This window comes from Epinephelus fuscoguttatus, linkage group LG8, assembly GCF_011397635.1.
Source record: "Epinephelus fuscoguttatus linkage group LG8, E.fuscoguttatus.final_Chr_v1".
In the NCBI taxonomy this organism is placed as follows: Eukaryota; Metazoa; Chordata; class Actinopteri; order Perciformes; family Serranidae; genus Epinephelus; species Epinephelus fuscoguttatus.
The window spans coordinates 26,000,213-26,018,753 of NC_064759.1; the positions used below are offsets into that span (position 1 = coordinate 26,000,213).

General features: G+C 40.9%; 2 protein-coding genes across 2 annotated transcripts; both read right to left on the bottom strand.

Annotated features, from left to right (window-relative positions):
- Positions 1-1,112: 1,112 nt before the first annotated feature.
- LOC125893198 (CUB domain-containing protein 1-like) lies at positions 1,113-12,299 on the bottom strand. The gene is made up of 9 exons (XM_049583750.1): positions 12,043-12,299; positions 10,978-11,187; positions 10,524-10,886; positions 10,068-10,436; positions 6,898-7,089; positions 5,590-5,958; positions 5,133-5,495; positions 3,158-3,245; positions 1,113-2,893 (listed from the first exon to the last, which is right to left on the bottom strand). The coding sequence occupies exons 1-9, from the start codon at positions 12,098-12,100 to the stop codon at positions 2,458-2,460; spliced, it is 2,448 nt and encodes an 815-aa protein (XP_049439707.1). The 5' UTR covers positions 12,101-12,299; the 3' UTR covers positions 1,113-2,457.
- A 2,048-nt stretch (positions 12,300-14,347) lies between these two features.
- LOC125893222 (transmembrane protein 158) lies at positions 14,348-16,837 on the bottom strand. The gene has a single exon (XM_049583783.1). It carries the CDS (start codon positions 16,323-16,325, stop codon positions 15,624-15,626), a length of 702 nt encoding a protein of 233 aa, XP_049439740.1. The 5' UTR covers positions 16,326-16,837; the 3' UTR covers positions 14,348-15,623.
- Positions 16,838-18,541: the final 1,704 nt, after the last annotated feature.

Below are 18,541 nucleotides of genomic sequence, written 5' to 3' on the forward strand. Positions count from 1 at the left end.
CTTGCTCACAGATTCAGTAGATGTGATGGAAGTCTTGTGCTCATTAGATGAAAGAAATCCTTATATAACAAGTCATAAAAAAAGAACTAGGCTGCTGCAGCTAATAATAATAATAATCAAAGGTGTAGATTTTGTTCCAACATGGGAGGGGGGATATGTATGAAACAGTGGGTTTGGGAATCCTCTGCCAGAAAATTCTGAGCATCAAACATCTATTTTCCTCCATTCTGGTGAATTTTTATGCAATGGTGTTTTTTTTTTTTGCATCATTTCACGGTGTAAATGTCTTTAATTCTATCAAAATAAAAGTCCTCTGCTACTTTAACAAATGCACATGTTCTAAATACTAAGGGGGATGTGTCCCCTTCATCCCCATCAAAATCTACACCCATGATAATAGTCACAAAACAGACTTCCCTGGTGTTAGGTTGCTGTTTTTTCCTAGTTCTTTTCACAGAGACAGTGTGGGGTAAAAGTTCACAAGGTGCCAAAATTTTCCTTTCAAAATAAGACTCAATAATACTGGACCAAGGAAATGGTAAACTTAAAACAGAAAGGCCAGGACTATGATAGCCTGTACAATGAGAATGGCATTTTTTCCTTTCTCAAGCGTCACTACTTTACATACTCCACAGACTAAGTCATGAAATATACATCACAGGCAGTAAGGGGCATGCAAAGGATGAAATGGCAAGGGTGAACAATTCTTTCACTAAAAACACAAAACATTTTTGAATTTCCAAGGAACGTACGATCGAACCTTCCCGAGGCTTCCTGGTCCTACTTTTCTAAAAACATCTGTGTGGGAGAGTCCCTGTTTCATGAGTCAAATAACTTGTTGTGTCTCCACCCTACCCACACGTTTTCCATCAAGAAAATCCAGTTTCTGTGTTGGCACTCTTAATAGTTTACTCACTCAAATAAGGGTTACATCAGATCAACATGTTTGGACGTCTCCATGGACATCCACTGATGTCAGCAGCAGGGCATTTATAGAGATTATGTCCTCATCTCAGTCTCTCTAACACTCAGTGTCAGTCACTGTGAAGTATTCATGCTCATAGTTTACATGGCTGTAAACAAAAGTAACTTCACATTCAGAGAGTTCTGGCATTGTTTTACAGGACGCACTTTATTTCCTTTGACTTTGCTTCCCTCTGCCGTTCATTTTCTGAACTGCAGGAGGCGACATGGCTTTATAAGATAAACAACAGGATTTATTCAGTCTTTTCACACATTTGATTATAAAACTTAAATCCCAGTTTTACTCAGATGAGATAAGTTAATATTCTGTGACTTTCTTGTTCAACCTAATATTGAAATCAATAACCTACATAACGATTCTAATAAACTGTTATTGTTTTCTATTCCAGTTAATGTAAAACAGAACACATCACCTGTACTTGACTGTAACTTAGTTAAGACTTGGTTTGTATCGTGACCTTTCAACACACGAGCACTCATCACACTTACATTAAATTATATGACTCACACAGTCTCTCTTTTAAAAGCTATCTGCTATTAATAACACAATTCATTTAACCAACAATGATACTGACATTGCTTTGCGAGTAACTTTCTGCTGACTGACAGAAATTAAGTGTGTACAAGGATTGTAGCTTCAGGTCAGAAAGGGTCTGTGGTCTTCAAAAAAAAAAAAAAAAAAATCATCCTAAAATATGGGCTTTCACTCCTGATTCTCATTTCTAATGAAAACATGATAATGAAAAAAACTAAAAAGCCCCTGAATGACCAGAGAAACACATCATTCAGCTAGCAGCAGATCAGTCTTAAGATTCCCAAAAGTGTGGGTCCAAAAAGGAATAAAAGCAACAACTCAAAGATCCTAAAATGTATTAACAGGAGTGTATTGTCCTCTCTGTATGGCATGTTTATGGTGTAATGGCACTGTATCTTGAAGTCTCCATATCAGGTGATAAACAATAGAAACATATTTCTCCCCGCACATACACTGCTGCTGCAATCTGCTGCAATACAGACCATCATCAGACCATCATGTTTTGATGATGCTATAAAAGCGCAGTGTTTTTCAACAGCAATGGAGTCCTCTCTTTTCTCCAGTTTATGTTAAAAAAAGAGAAAACCTCAACACGTAAACAGCACACACGTTTGCTCCTATTAAAACAACCACGATATGTATAAAATCTCTCCAAATGAAGAATATTCTCTGCCTTAATGTAACACAAAATCTTTTCATTGTGGCAAAACCGGCATAAAGACGATGGTTATGTACTGCCTTCATCTGAGATAAAACAAGGTAACAGCTGCAGGCAGGTTTTAGCAGGGTTGTTTTGTGTTCCTGGCTTTGGTGCAAAACTACACTCAAGAGAAAAACGCTTTCTTGCAAGGCAGGTAATCACAAAGATGCCAGGGAATGAATATCTCAAAGTTCAAGTAGGTCGAGAGAAAAGCAAAAAGCTGAATCCAATCTTCTCCTCAGTTTCCTCCCTCTGGCTCCAGCCGGGGCCCCAGATTCGGAGATTCTTCCTCTTCCTCACTTTGGTCCCCAGTCTGGTAAATCACATTGTCCACCAGGGACTGGACGTGGCTCGGGGGCCTGACGGGAAGCGGAGGACCCTGAAACTGCTGGTAAGACCCGACTGGCATGTCGTCTTCGTCTGTGTTTTTAGAGATCAGTGGTTTTTGTGAGTCTTTGTGCCCTGAGACGGGTTGGCATCTGTCAAACTCCCTGTAGATGCCCATCTCTGCCCCCTTTCTCAGCAGGTCTGTGTAGACCAGCGTGTCCTCAATGGACTCATACACATGGTACTCATCCTCATCTGTTTTTGGGAAGCCGTTTTGTCCTGGCAGGAAGCTGATGCCATTTGGATTGTAGATGGACACTTCATGATTTAGCTTTTTCTTCTTCTTCCTGTTTGGCAGGAGAGACATGACGATGACAGCTCGAGTTAAATACAGCATCAAACTTTTACATTATAACTACAAAAAATTTAAATGAAGGAGGAAATCTCTAGCAGATTGAGGCAGACATGACATTTTTTGAGAGACTACTTCTTTACTTACTGAATAACTTGTTTTTTCCCCCACAAATGCTCTATTTGAAAAGACAAAAATACCTGCCCATAAAGTACACACATAAAATCTAAAGAGTAAAACATAACGCAGATGCACTCACCTAATCACCACACAGACCGCTACCAGCACGATGACAAAAATGACCAGCAGAGCGGCCACCACACTCAGGATAATAGTCAGCAGAAGGTCTGAATGAGAGAAAACACCAATAGATACAACCTTTAATTAACAATCTCTATCACAGTCATTCCCAACTGGGGGGTCATGGTCCAAAAGTGGGCCCCGAGTTCATTCTGAATGGGCCGCAAGTGATCTGCATGTAAAATTTGTAAAAAAAAAAAAAGAAAAAAGAAAAAAAAAACAACAACAAAAAAAAAGATGTAGAGTGAGTGACTCATGCACAGCTATTTGAGGACATGGCAAACCACAAGTATGACACTGAATATATTAAACGGAGTGGGACTTAAACTAATGACGAAGGAAAAATCTGGACCCTGTGGCCGGACCTGTTGGGAATCACTAGGGCTGTAATCAACCCAGGAAAATCTTGGTCACCTAAAGTCGTATATAATCTACAACTAATCGATTAGTCATGGGGGGGAGGAGGGGGGAACAATCTGCACATTATTTTTACGGTGGTGTGTCTGTGTCACTCTGCAGTTACACATCCAAAATGCTAGTTGGCGGTGGAGGACTGTGTTAAGTGCTGTAAAGTTTAGTTGATTCAAAACACACATTAAATATGGCTTAATAGAGACAAATTCAAACACAAGAACACAAATCAGCTTCACTATAAATCGCAGCATTGACAGACAAACACGTGTCTTTATCTGGACACATTTCCCCCACCAATAAAACATGCTAACATTATTAGCACAAGTCTATCGCGTTTTACATTGTATAAATTAGCCTAGCGTCTAGCGATAATTCCTTTGTCTTATATAAAGTCAGGGGCGACAGCAACATGTAACAACAGTAACAGCACATAATTTGGCTCCATTACAACTCACACCATTCACCACAACCATCACACTAAACACGTTTTCCAAACAAATACAACATGCTAACGTTATTAGCGCCAGCCTATGGCATTTTACATTGTATAAATTAGCCTAGCTACGAGCAGAGATTTCCTCTGCTTAATCCTGGAAAGCTGTTGATGTTCCCAGGCTAAGATCAATGCAAAAAAAAAAAAAAAAAAAAAAGTCAATTTAAATTAGGATATCCATCAGTTCTGAACGATCATCAGTGCTACTCAGTAGCAAACTGACTTTTTTTTTTGCATTAATTTCAGCCTGTGAACCTTTTTTTGTGGCTGTCCAGCCCAGTTGCATTAGCGTGCGGGTATCTCCCCTGCTGTCCTGTCTTAGAAGTCCATTGCACAGATGCACCCAAGATAAACTTTTTTTTTTTTGTTGCCCTAAGTTTCACAGCAGCCCTTAGACTTTGCGGGCTATAAACGAGCCTGTAAACACCACAGTTGTATAACTGCATCACCACCACAATGAGACAGTAAAAAAAAAGAAAAAAAAAGCCATGTTTGGAGTACAGAGCATCTTCCTTTTTTAAGACACGTAAAAGCTTCAGGATTCAGAAATGCGGTATTTACAGACGTATTCTATATCATAGAATAAAACATTAAAGTCTCTTAAGCTCGTGTTAACCACAGACCTTATCTCAGGCATCTAACCAAAAACGCATATGGCAAACCCATTTACATTGAAATGAGGGAAATGGAAGCGCTTAAATGTTAACTCATTTCCTGGATTTTGGACTCAATTTGGTCATCAACTAAAGTCTTGGAGGCTTTGAAATTTTAGCATATTGGGACTATGATATCTGCACAAAATTTACGGCAATTAATCTAATAGTTCAGATATTTCTGTGTGGGCCAAAATGGCCGACACTGCTGACTACCAAGCTCAGCTGTTAGCATGGCTCTACATACCACATACAATAGTCTTGGAGATGCCAGTGTGATTCATTAAAGCATCAAGTCTGTTCCCACATCTGTTCTTCCAGTTAACACAAAGCTATAATGTAGACTGAGGAAACACTGCAGAATGTCCTCTTACTTATGCTCTTCTGCAGGGTGATCTGTATGATGACGCTGAAGTGTCCCCCTCCACTCTCGGGCATACAGTTGGACATGTTGAGGTAGAAGTTGTCGGAGACTGTGATCTCACTCTCGGCCTCCTCGTCCTCCCTGCGGCTGTATTCCTCCTCCGGGGAGCCGACTCTCTGCACCCTGATGTTGGTGTGGCGGTTGCTGCACTTGGGCTGGCTGAGGTTTGCAAACATCAGGTGAGCCTCCATCTTCGGGGGAACGGAGATGATCCAGGAGACGGTGGAGTAAGACTTCATTCCTACTGGCCAACCAGGAGAAGCCAAGAGGACAGGAGTGTCCCTCTTTGGAGATATAGTGAATATGTATCTTTCTGCAGATGATTAGAAACAGAAGATTATTAAATATCACTGAAATGCATGCATTTATTTTTATACTTTCTTAATTCAAATGAAGTTTCTCATTACCTGAAATCTCCTCTTTCAAAATGGCGTTCAGCACATACTTGCTTGTTGTTAGTGCTTTACCCCTCGTGCCGGAAAGAGTGACAGATACATTGGTGTGGAGTTGGATCTTCTGTATGGCTCCCTGCGGGCAGAAGTGTCCCACAGTAGTGCCGTCATCTTCGGCCACTTTGATAATGATGCTGTCGTTGCATCGGTTCCCAGGTAGGCACTGCTTGAGGGGCCCAGTGGGAGAGGTCAGCTCCACGGTCCCGTGCTGACTAGGACGGAGAGTCCAGGTCACATTGCTTAGAGGGACGGGAAGGCAGGTCGGCAGGGCAGGCACCGACAGACGGGTCGGAGTCTTGGAGCAATCTTTGAGTTGACGACACTCTGACATGAAAGTACAGGATTAAATCAAGAGAGGTTTGGAAATCAAACTGAATTTCTGCTTATAGGGCTACAGCAATGACAGGGTCTGCTTCCCAAAACTACAAAAAAACCACTTTTGCACTTCTAGTAATAGAAACTGAACTGAAACTAAATTCGGCCTAGAGCAGTGGCAGATCTTCTTATAGTTGACATAGGCAGGGGGCCACCCAGAGGGGGCACTTAAATAATAATAATAATAAAAACAATGATAATAATAAAGATGTTAGGGGCAGGAAAGGCTGCCTAGGGTGCTGAATGAGCTAGGTCAGGCCCTGTCTTAAAAACTGTCTCCATGAGAACTGTTTACACTGAACTATCCGGATAAACAGGGACACCGTTTCTTTAAAGAAATGGTGACAGCATAATTCCATTCATTCCACTGTTTTGGGGTGGAAGCAGAAATGTCAGGGACAGATCTCAAAACCATGACAAAAATAAATCAAACTATTTGAATAGCATTCAATCTAAGGGAGAAAAAATATATATTTTTAATTGTGATTTGGATGAACTGACCCTTTAAGCCACAATACAAAATACAAAGAGGGAATGTGATGTTGATTAGGTGATGCAGAAATCCATGGAAACATACAATAAAACTTGTGGAGTGACAAAACTGGCATCCAGCAGTATGAGGTTAACTATTTTAGGCTACATAGTGTAAGTCAGGGTTCCGAATTTCACTTGGATGTCAGCTCCAAAGACTTTTCAATGACTTTCAAGGTCTTATTTTGTCTAACAACAAAAAATGTCTGGAGTAAGATGCGATGTTATTCAGCCACAGATGTTTTCAGTCATATTTGTTAGGATATATGATATATTAACCCAAGTATGGAGAGTGAAATGAAAATGATTCAAGGCTTATTTTCCAGGCCTCCACTAAATAGTTAAATCTGAATTTACCTATGACTCTCGTGGCGGTGACTTTTACATCTTCAGGAAAGCAGTTCTGGAAAGTCAGCACACTCTTCGATGTGACCGTGATTGTCTCCTTCAGCGTCGAGTTCATTTTCATCCTGCAGTCAGATTTCGGTCTCAACTTCTCGATGTGCAGAGAGAGGCCCTTTATTTTCCTCAGATCCACTGTACAAGTCACTACAGAATACAGCACAATAAGACATCAGCATTTCTTCTGTTTGCTCTTCTCTCACACACAAGCACACACATGCAAATGTGTGGGCACGTGCGTTTCAAATCACAACCATGTCGAACAGGAATTTGAATTTGATTTGAATGATAGAGATGAATGAGATTTCCCGATGGTTACAGGAAGTGTTTCCTAATAGTGTGCTGCTGCTGTCATTCATGACTCAGTGGTGAGGCAATCTCAGAGCTCCCCTTACCTGAGACCGGAGGGCTCAGATAAACGCTGCGAGTCCCACGTCACTGGTCTATTACTCACTCACACTAAAGTTGTCTCAGAAAAGTGGGAAATTCTATCAAACACCTGACGAATAAAACTGCACCCTCGTTGTAGCATGACACAATAACATAAAATGAAGATTATTTATATTCAGTAAGCACATGCCTGCTACAACATGCAGAGGAGACATCCATTATCCTCTTAACTATTTTATGAGCAGCAAAGCCTTCACCAGCACTGAACCATTCTTTATGTTACCCCTGTGCCCAAAAACTACTTTCATTTATAAACAGGATAAAACTGGGCACAGATATTTTTCTGTTATACTTTGAAACCTGATACATTTGCTGGACATTTGCAGCTTTAAAAATGATAAGATTAGCCTTCTTTAATATGTAGGGACAACAGCCTTTTGAACTCTCCTAAAACCATTTAATATCTTTGTCAAATAAAGAATTTGGCACAAATGGACTAATAGACTTAACTGTTTCGGAAACGGATTTGTTGTTAACTAATAATTATTTCAAGTATTAATTTGAAGCAGCAATATTAAAATTTTTTGACCACTTGGCGACAGCAGAGCAAGCTGTAAAAACTGACGTGGCGAACATGTTAGCAAACATACACCCAAGAGACACAAAGCAATATTAGTATCCATTTGGAGTCGAGTTTCTGTCCACCTGGGGAGTGTAAGACCTGTTTGCACTTGGTTTTAAAAAGGTGATCATATCACAAGCAGACAGCGCTAAACACAAGTGTAAACAACCAGAGGACATACTGTGATCCCATCACTCAAACCACTTGCCAAGGACACATTTGACCACGTATCTTCTGTAGTGTAAACACTAATGCGTCCTGATGCTGTGACAGGACACATCTGTGTAGATTCTGAGGGTGAACGCAGGAGACGAACCCAGTCTCACACTGTAGTTGCTGAAATCTGGCATTTGGGCAGTGATTTGTGGCATCAGACACCAACAAAAAAAGCTGTCTTTTATGTTGGCATGATAGGTGGCTGACTGCCGTTGTAGTTTAACGACGCTCAACGGTGTCGGGGAAATGTGACGGGACAAGAACGAGAATTAAGGCAGCAAAAGTCGGGCTAGGGTGGGAGGGGTGGTGGATGGGTCCATCAACCACAAACCTTCACTCAGGAGAGCAGTGTTCACGTCCTGTAAGATTATAAAGCCAAACCCTATTATTTTTTCCTAAACCCAACCAGGTGTGTGAGTAGTTTTAGGAAAAAAAAACAGTGTCAATTTGCAATGTTGTACCGACATATGCATTTATTTTGAAAGAGACTGTATGTAAACGGTAAGTTTCCTGTGAAAACAGAAGTGTATTTTGAAAGAAGACAACGCATGTAACAGGCAAAACTGGACACAACATCCCAGAACATCAACAACCAACGCACCCGGGGTACCTTGCACATTGTATCTGGACGTGGAAAGTCCATGACCAAACATCGATATATGACAAAGCTGGAGTGAGAATGTGTTGAGGGGACACATTCCCCTCAATAGTTAGAATGTGTGCATTTGTCCACCCCAATACAAACATGAAAGTAGCAGAGGACTTTGATTTTGACAATTAAAAACATTTCCCCCATAAACGGATGCACAAAAGCCACAAACTGGTGCATACAAATATACCGGAATGCAGGAAATTAATTGTTTGATACTCAAATTTTTCTGGCAGAGGCACCCCGAACCACTCGTTTCATATGTGTCCCCCCAGTATTGAAATGAAGCCTACGCCCTTGCGTCCTTGACAAGGATGTAACAAAAAGTTAGTCACAATGCAGGATGTGGTGGTTGTTTTTGTGACATCACGCTAACACTTTATAACGTGTTCATTTTACAACAAGTTGGACAAAGTGTCCCATGAAAGTCCATCGTTTTGCCCTTTGAATGAGACAGTTGACATATTAACTGTGTGGGGACCTTTGATCTTCTAGCGTAAGTGACTAGGCAGTAACACAATCTGAACACAGATGGTAAGCTGGACACACATGATCGACCCAGGTGTGAACGGTGACATGTCTCGGATGTCCACTTGCATTCAGCTTACCAAGCCGCATTTTAAGACCAAATGTAAACAGGATTCTAGTCAATATACACACTCTTCTATCTAATTTTTTTTCGGTCTCTACCAACTCCTGAGTGAGATATCTGGCTCTTTAGCCGCTAAATGCTCCACTATGTTCACCAGCTTGTCACTAACTTGTGACAACCTAACCTGTGTGCTGACAACAGCTGCCTGCTGCAACCAAAAACAATGCTATGAGAGCAGTGAGAGTGAACCAACACAGTACAGATAGGCTTGACAAGAAAAACCAAAATAAGCTAACAGATGCTAAAATGCTCACTAGATGAGATGAGATGAGGCGTCAGGTGGTAATTCTCGGTGGGTTTATCACTGCAAGCAATATCTTTCACCTTACACAGTCATTTGATCCATTGTTGAAATAAGAATATTGATTATAGCAGCTTTAAATTTCAGTTGAATAAACATTTGACACTTTAAATAATCCTTAGAAATAAGCCTACATCTCAGTTAGTTCAGGTTTATGTGGAGCATTCAGAAAATCATATCTTTTCCCTGGCTCCATCTACTGCTTAAATATTTGAGATGTATAACATATGATTTTAACAGGGATGGATACATAACTACCTTGGCAGACATAAAAAGTTAAAACTGATGCACAAACCTGGCAATCCTGTAAATGTGGACGACACCTTGAGGCTTAGCGACAGTACAGGAGAGCCACTATGTCCTCTGTCCATCTCGCAGTTCCTCAGTTTCAGGGCAAAGTCTCCGTGCTCCTGGACTGGCTGGGGGTCCATTAGTCTCAACACCGACGCCCCTCTCACTTTGCTGTGGTACTCCACCGCTATCTGCTTCTTCAGACAATGCGGCTGTTCGAGATTTGGGAACTGAACGGATATCCTGTGTTTGTCCGGAACCTGAAAGTACCACTCCATCACATCATCATCGGGAAAACTTTCTGGGTAGTTCGGAGAAAGCAGCTCTGACGTCGAGGTCCCTTTTGGTAACGTCAGCGTAATTTTGGCAAGGGCTGTGAGCGAAAAGAAGACACACAACAGTCAGAAAATGATGTCTAACATACGAGACATGAGAGATTATTCAGACATTTTAAACTCACATTTGATCTCCTCCCCGACAGACACATCAAACTGGCCATTTTGCAGCTTCTGCCCTGCTGGGACATCCAGAGAAAAGCTGCCTGTATTCAGTATCTGAGCGCTACTGACAGGCCCCGTTCTGCAGTATTTCCCTACGGTCACGTTCCCTGTTGCCTGGAAGGCCTGGAGGGTGTAGCTGTGTTTGTCTGGACATCTCTCAGATGGCTTAATCTGTCTTAGACCAGTGTTACCGAAGTCTATTTTGAATGCTTCCTGTGCAAAGGCCTTCAGGTTCCAGGTGAACTTGCGGTTAAAATCCAGGAAGGGAAGTGAGCCAGAGTCAGCCTGGACGATGCGGCCGTTGCAAGACTTTGTGTTACAATCTGCAAAGAGATATTAGAGACAAATAAATCCACCAATACTGCAGTAATTCAGCAAGTTGATTAGATTTCCCTTCAGTGATTATATATTTACCTATATTTCGCACAATTTCCACGCTGAATACATCTTGAGGTTTGGAGCATTCAAACTCCAGTGAGACAGGAGTGTTGTCTTCTAGCAGAAGGGATGGGTGACATTGTCGTGAGCTTTCTGCTACGGTGCACACTTTGCAACCTTTGACCTGACTACTGCTGATGTTGAAGGTGGTGCCTCTCTCAGGGGTGACGTTCAGCTTTTGGACCCCTGAAATGGAAAGTGATTAAGAGAAAAGAGAGAAACATTGGTAAGAAAAACACCAGATGGCCAGTGCTGAATAACACCATGAAATCACCACTTGAAAATCAGAGTATGAAGAAGTTGAATATTAAATACATGCTTTTATTCACTGTTAACAAAAGTCAGAGTGACTAATGTGTTCAGGCAGACAGCTTGGCTTCACTCCCTCTATGACTAACCAAGCCTGTACTGAGCAAACAGAGCTATGTTCACACACACACACACACACACACACACACACACACACACACACACACACACCAGCACCTGATGAGCTGCTGGAGTCAACTCTATTGTCTCACATATCCTGGTTTACACTGTATTATTTCTCTTTCTATATATATATATGCGTATATCCAAAGTGGACAAAACAGACACCTAACCTATCATCTGACACATGACACATCACATTAGCTCTGCCAGCCTTTTGGGTGATGAGGTTTGAGTTGAGCAAACAACAGAAAACCGCTCAGGCCAGTCAACAACAAAAGCTCCACACTGACACCACAGGGCCCTTGTTTCAGTTTTGTCCTGATCCTGAGCTTGAACATCATTTACTCTGCCATAACTAATCAATGTGCTCATTACAGCCATCCAGATCCCTGCAATTCATCAACAGCCATATTTAGCAGTAATCAGCACAATAACAACAGCTTAGAAATACTTCACAGCCTAATGATGTCTGATGAGACCTCCATGTTAGTTCCTGCAATCATTGTCCTGTAATTTGAGGAATAATCAGTGTCCATATTTAAACAGCAGACCTCATCAGCATTTCAGAGTCAGTCGACTCTGCTGGTTAATGATTAAGTTAAAACGTACCTGATACAGTGAAGGCGATGAGCCTAAGAAGGAAAATCAGACGCGTGACTCTTGACATGCTGTCCCACAGTGTAACGATACTCTTATTTGATCCGGAGGGAAATCAGTGCAGATCTGCGTGTATTTCATTTCTTCTCGTCCACAGCTGTAACCTTCATGCGCCACATTTTCTTCTGGTTTGCGTGAAGCTCAGCTTGGAGTTGATGAGACATGACTCCACCACTTCCTGTAAGTGTGACTGTGTCAGCGGCCAAGGGAGCGTTCACGCTCCAGGTAATGTAAAGGCGTGGCCGGGTCCGCCATTTTGGCAGGTACAGAGTTCATGCGCTTTATAATATCCGTGATATGATATAAAATAAAATAAAAAATAAACTGTTATCTCCATAGTTAAGTGATTTCTTCAAATTCACAGCTACTTGATTACAATTAAGAATATTATTACAATTTGAAAAGTCCACACAAAAAAGCCTATACAGTATACTAATTTTTTAATTAGCCAATCTGTAAATACAGACTACAAATAACCCAGAGGTACCATATGAGAAATTATAGTGCCTCAAACTCAACATAAACTCGAATAGATACCCATTACAGATTTTTTTAAGTAATGTTATGTTTCTTTACCTGCCAGATTATGAGGTTCACATATTCAAAAAATAAAAAAATAAAAATACAACAGTCCTGCAATAATTCCTTCAAATGCATTGCTGAAACTGATTTATTATTATTATTTTTATTAATAATATCCGTGATATAAAATAAAATAAAATAAAATAAAAATAAACTATTATCTCTATAGTTAATTGATTTCTACAAATTGACAGCTACTTGATTACAATTAAAAATATTATTAAAGTTTGAAAAGTCCACACAGAAAAGCCTATATACTATTATTTTAATTAGCCAGTCTATAAATACAGACTACAAATAACCCAGAGGTACCATATTATTATTATTATTATTATTTATTGTTATTATTGTTATTAATTATACTAATAATATTAATAATAATAATAATAATAATAATGATAACACCATCTTTCCTTCACAAGCCCCAAAAGGATGTTATAGCCTTTACAACCCTATTGGTCAGATGGCAAATACTGATCACCTGGAAATCAACTACACCTCTCTCTCATACTCGCTGGATAAGGGACATCCTATATTTTATCAGACTGGAAAAGATGTGGCACTCAGCTTTTGGTTTATACAATAAATTTAACAATACTTGGGGTCCCCTTTTTCAATATGTTAAAAGGATTAAGTTCTCTCAGAGTGACCTACATATTTGACAGTGAGGGTTGTGTAACCAGTGTCAGGTGGGTTTGGTACTGCGGGTCCTGACATGTACTTTTTTTCCACTGACTGATGTTTTGGGGTTTTTTGTTTGTGTGTTTGTGTGTGTGTGTGTGTGTGTGTGTGTGTGTGGTTTTGTTTGTTTTTTTCTCCTGTTGTTGAGGTATTTCAGTTAAATTGTTGACTCTTCACCTTTTCAAATTTTTATTGTACAACAACTATAACTGACAGACTATACATGTATGTGCATCTGTACAATATGCTCCTTTCTTTAACTATGGTCTTTCGAAAAACCCAGTAAACACAGTTTAAAAAATAACAATAATAATAATAATGACAATGATTCTATTGAGGACACAAAGGTCCACTAAGGTGTCCTAAATAAAAACAGATGTAGCCGACAAAATATACCATGTTTTACAGTTCATTCATCTGTTGAACTGCATTGAAATACACTGAGAGGTGTTCCTGTTATTTTGTCCACCCCACTTACAGCTCTAATGAAAGGTGGGATTTATTGAAGGGCTGTTGTTTTAGACGACATTACTTATTAGATGTAGGCCTACCTAATAACCTGCCAGCTGAGTGTATTTGTCATGGGAAATTAAATGATCTATGTGCTTTCTGTTCAAAGCTAATTCTTACTGATAAACATCCACTCCGAATTTGTCATCATTATAAACTGGTCGGGCAGCTCAGCAAGTCACACACAGTTTTGTTGATGATAAAGTCTCATGACAGCAGCACATCTACACTCCTCCTATGAATTTTTTTTAAAAAAAGGCAGGTTGTATGTGGTGAAACTTTTAGTTCTGAGAAGCAAAGCAACCCACATGTTTGGAAATATTAACATAACACCACTAACACAACCCTTTTTAACAGATGATGAGCAACTCTCCGAATATTTATACACTAACCATGAAAAAGAGAGGAAGCACGGAGCTGACCGCACCCTGACAGATTATACTAATACAGATTTTACACAGTTTGCAGTGTGATCATGAGCCCTTTGAGAACTGCTGGAAATTAAGATGAACCAGCTACTGATGCTCATTTTGCATCAATAATTTAACACTCTGAAATAGGCCATTGTCAAAGAGAGTACTTTGACTTTGACACTGAAGTAGACTACATAATAATTCCACATCTACACCTTAGATCAAAAAATCTGAAGTGAGCTAAATGTATAACTAAAGCTGCATTAGGTCATACAGCCAGGCATTCATACAGTGTATGAGATGATAAAAAAATCAGTGTCCATCTGTGCATTTGTGCACCTCATCCATGTTAAAATAACTTAATTATCATTTTGGAGGAGCAGTTTGTGGTGCTGTTGAATTGTATTGTGCTGGGTGTTTCTATGACTTTGTCCGTCCCTTTTACATCAATGAGGGTAGTGTACATAACAGAATCTACTCAGTAACACTAACTACATCCTCAAAAATGATCACACTGCTGAATCAACACCTCTCTATGAAAATGAAACTGAATAATATAACCTCATGAAGTTAGACTAGTTTTAGCTTAGTGTACCTAATAAACTGGCACCTGAGTGCATATTTTCCACAGGCTTTGACAGTGTTGGCTTTCATCTTCTGATCACATGCTGTGTCCACTTGACATAAGCCTGAAGTAAACTGATTTAGGCTACAGAGAGCAGGTCAGAGAGAATCTGAGATATAGCCTATAATCAATTTTATTTTCATTGAAACCGTTGGAACATGAATACAAATAAGCACGCATATTGAACTTGACATTATAAATCTAACAATATAATTATTGAAACCCTCTCTATGTCAATCATAAACAACATCTATTTCTCAGAACGCATTGGAAAAAACTATTACACTTACTTTGAACATGACTATAGGTTATATATATGTGACGGCACACCTCAAAGTTCAGTTTTCAGTGCAAAAGTCCTACACATGGGATAAGGCAAAAACTTTCTAGAAAGATTAAAAACTATACAAACACTGTTTAAAGAGAAAAGTTTGCACAGTTTACGCTGACATAATCTATAGGAAGGCCTACAAGGGTATACAAAACACATTGGTCCCAGTATAGATTACTATTGGCTAGTATAATCCATCATACTTTACCTTGGTTGTCCTAATGAGCAGGAGCTTTAATAACTGTTAAAGAAGACCCCCAAAACTAAAGCATCTCATCAAAAAGTTCTCCAAAGCTCAGCATTCGGCTGAATCATTCATTCAGGTGAACAGTTGAATGGCTACAGTTATAGTATAGGCAGCACAGGCTAATTATAATAAAGATTATTTTAATTATCTCGGTCTCCTCTGCTCCATCCCATTAGGCAGAAATCCTGCAATGATCGGGACTGGCCATATGAGAGCAGCAACACTCCACACAATGATGACCAAAGTCATGAAACAAGCCACAAGTGTCGACTCGATGGGCTTTCTGTTCAGCCTCCAACTTTTGTCCCCCTTCAGCTCGTCGAGGCTGAAATCCACGCAGCAGAAAGTGATCTGATCCCCGGTCTGCTGGCCCCTCGACCTGCCCTGCCCAAACCTCCGGTACCGGGACATCCCGCAGCCCACGCACAGCCTCAACTCCTGCTGACCCCCGGTGACCCCGAGATGCTCGATGACGACAGGCGAGATCGCCCTGTTGAAAGACGCGGAGAAAAAAGCCCTTCCGTGGTTGTTGGTGGTGTAGATGAGCACATCACACTGGAAGCCGAAGCTGCTGTCCCAGCGGGCCACCAGCGAGGTGGGCTGGAGTCTCTGGACGCTCACGTTGCACTGGGACAGAGTCTGCAGGGAGGAGGCGTCGGGCGAGGCTTCGCTCTCCTCCACGGACCTCTTGGAGAAGCGCACGTCCACCTCCAGGTTGGCCAGGAACCTGTTGGAGGAGTTGATGGGCGGCAGGAGGAGGTCTTCGTCGCTCCAGCCTTGGCATCGCTGGAGAAGTCCGGCCACCGCTGTGAGAGCCAGCAGGAGAGTCGGAGAGTCGTTCAGCATGGCACAGGGCGCGTCTCTCCTGCTCGCATGGTGCTGTGACGATCCGCAGGCGACGGACGCAGGCGTGCAATGTTTGAAAAATACCAGTCGCCAGTGATTTTAATAATAACGCACCTCCCGATGGAGAGATTCAATTCCCTGCCCGACTGGTATAAATGGAAACGTCCAAAGCCTGTCACATGCGCGCGTCCCCCTCCCTTTGGATATTTCCCTGCTGACTAGTTCTCCAAATGTGCCCTGCAGTCGCTTTACAGTAGAAGCAGGCTGGGCAGCTCCGTGGGCTGCCGTCATCACAGCTCGGAGCCTCTCCGTGCCTCACTCCCTCCCTGTCACTTCAGGTGTGAGCGCTCAGCTCGAAAACACAGAGGAGCGGTGAGGGGAGAGCCTCCAGTGCGCAGGGACAGAAGCGCCAAGTTCAACACACATCTTCCAATCAGCAGTCCTCACACACACATGCTCAATACAACTTTCTCAATGAAATGACTTAAAAACGGTTGTCGACCTGTTGAGAAAATACTTTGGATAATACGTAAATAAAGATAAGTGGTGCACTGTATCTGTGGCACCAGCCTGGTCACGTTTGTGATAATGTTCATTTGAATTTGTCATATTTATGTAGCCTATTTAACTGATCTGCTTTATTTGCTGTAAATAAATTCTATCTTTGTAAAGGTCTAAATTAGGGCTGTAAGTCGATTAAATTATTTAATCGCGATTAATGGCATGATTGTCCACAGTTAACTCACGATTAATCGCAAATTAATCACATATTTTTTATCTGTTGTAAATGTACCTCAAAGGGATATTTCTCAATATCAGTGATTTCAAATCACTATCGTTTTATACTCCGTGGTCCTTGTGAGTCTCTTCCTGTTTAGCACATGTTAATTTGGGTGAGTCCTGTGCAGGACCCTGACAGGACTGCAGGCAGTGTCAAATTTATGACGAGATACAATCTTTAAATCAGTGGTTCCCAGTTGGTGGGTACACCAAGTGAACGTGTTAAGTTTGTAAAAAGCACACTTTGGAATACAGTGAACTTCCTGCAAGCCAGTAGTTTTTAATATTCTTATCAACATGGGAGTGGACACATTTCTTGCTTTATGCAAATGTTTGTTAATTATTATTACAACAATCCAAAAAAATGACAAAGACTGTCCAGAATTTTCTCCAGAATAATCTCAAAGGTTCTGCGCATATCATGGCAAACTCAAGCCCAATAAGCAACAACACATGGACATAATGACCTGAATGTAACATTGCTCACATCATGTAGTGCCCAACTTTACACTTGTAAATGTTAACTAAACATCCCCTGTTTTATAAGCAGCTTGTACTCTGGTGGTAACTCATTTCAATTCAGCAGTAAACGCAAATAACTTTGGTCTTGTCGAGAGAACCATCAGCAGAGCTCTGAGGCTGAACTTGTCATTCTTTATCCATTTCTGCTCACTGAGGTTTGTTTCTTCTTGCCATCTACGACAACACATTCTCACTCCGACCTCGTCACATATTGACGTTTGTGTCATGGACGTGCAAGGCACCCTGGGTGTGTTGGTTGTTGATGTTCTGGAACACTGTGTCAAGTTCTGCCTGTTACATGCATTGTCATCTTTCAAAATACACTTCCATTTTCACAGGAAATTTAACATTTACATACAGTCTCTTTTAAAGTAAACGTACCACCACAAATTGACATTTTTTTCCCTTCAACAACTACCACTCATGGTTAGGTTTAGGCAACAAAAGCACTTAGTTAGGTTTCGGAAAAAAAGAACAGAGTCTGGCTTTAGAATCTGAAAGTTGGTGTTTGTTGGACCCATCCAGTACCCCTTCTGCCCGCCCCACTTGGACTTTCGCTGGCTTATCTTTCGTCCTTGTCCCCCTGCATTTCCTCCTGATGCCACCGGGTGCCATTAAACTATAATGGACACCTTTTTTCATTGGTTTCTGACAAGTCACTGCATTTTGACGACTTCAGAGTGAGACTGTGCTCTCCACAATGTTACTGCTGCATTGCTTCCTGATTTCCTAAACTACAGGTCATAATTACAGAACATAGGTGCATTAATCGTAAATAAAAAAAGTGAGTGGCATTAAAAGGAATTTGCGTTGACTTGTTATTGACACGTTAACTTTGACAGCCCTAGGCTAAATGTCTCAGAAGTCTGGTGATTAAGCAGTGAATCCTTTATCTGCGTATTCATTTTGTTACC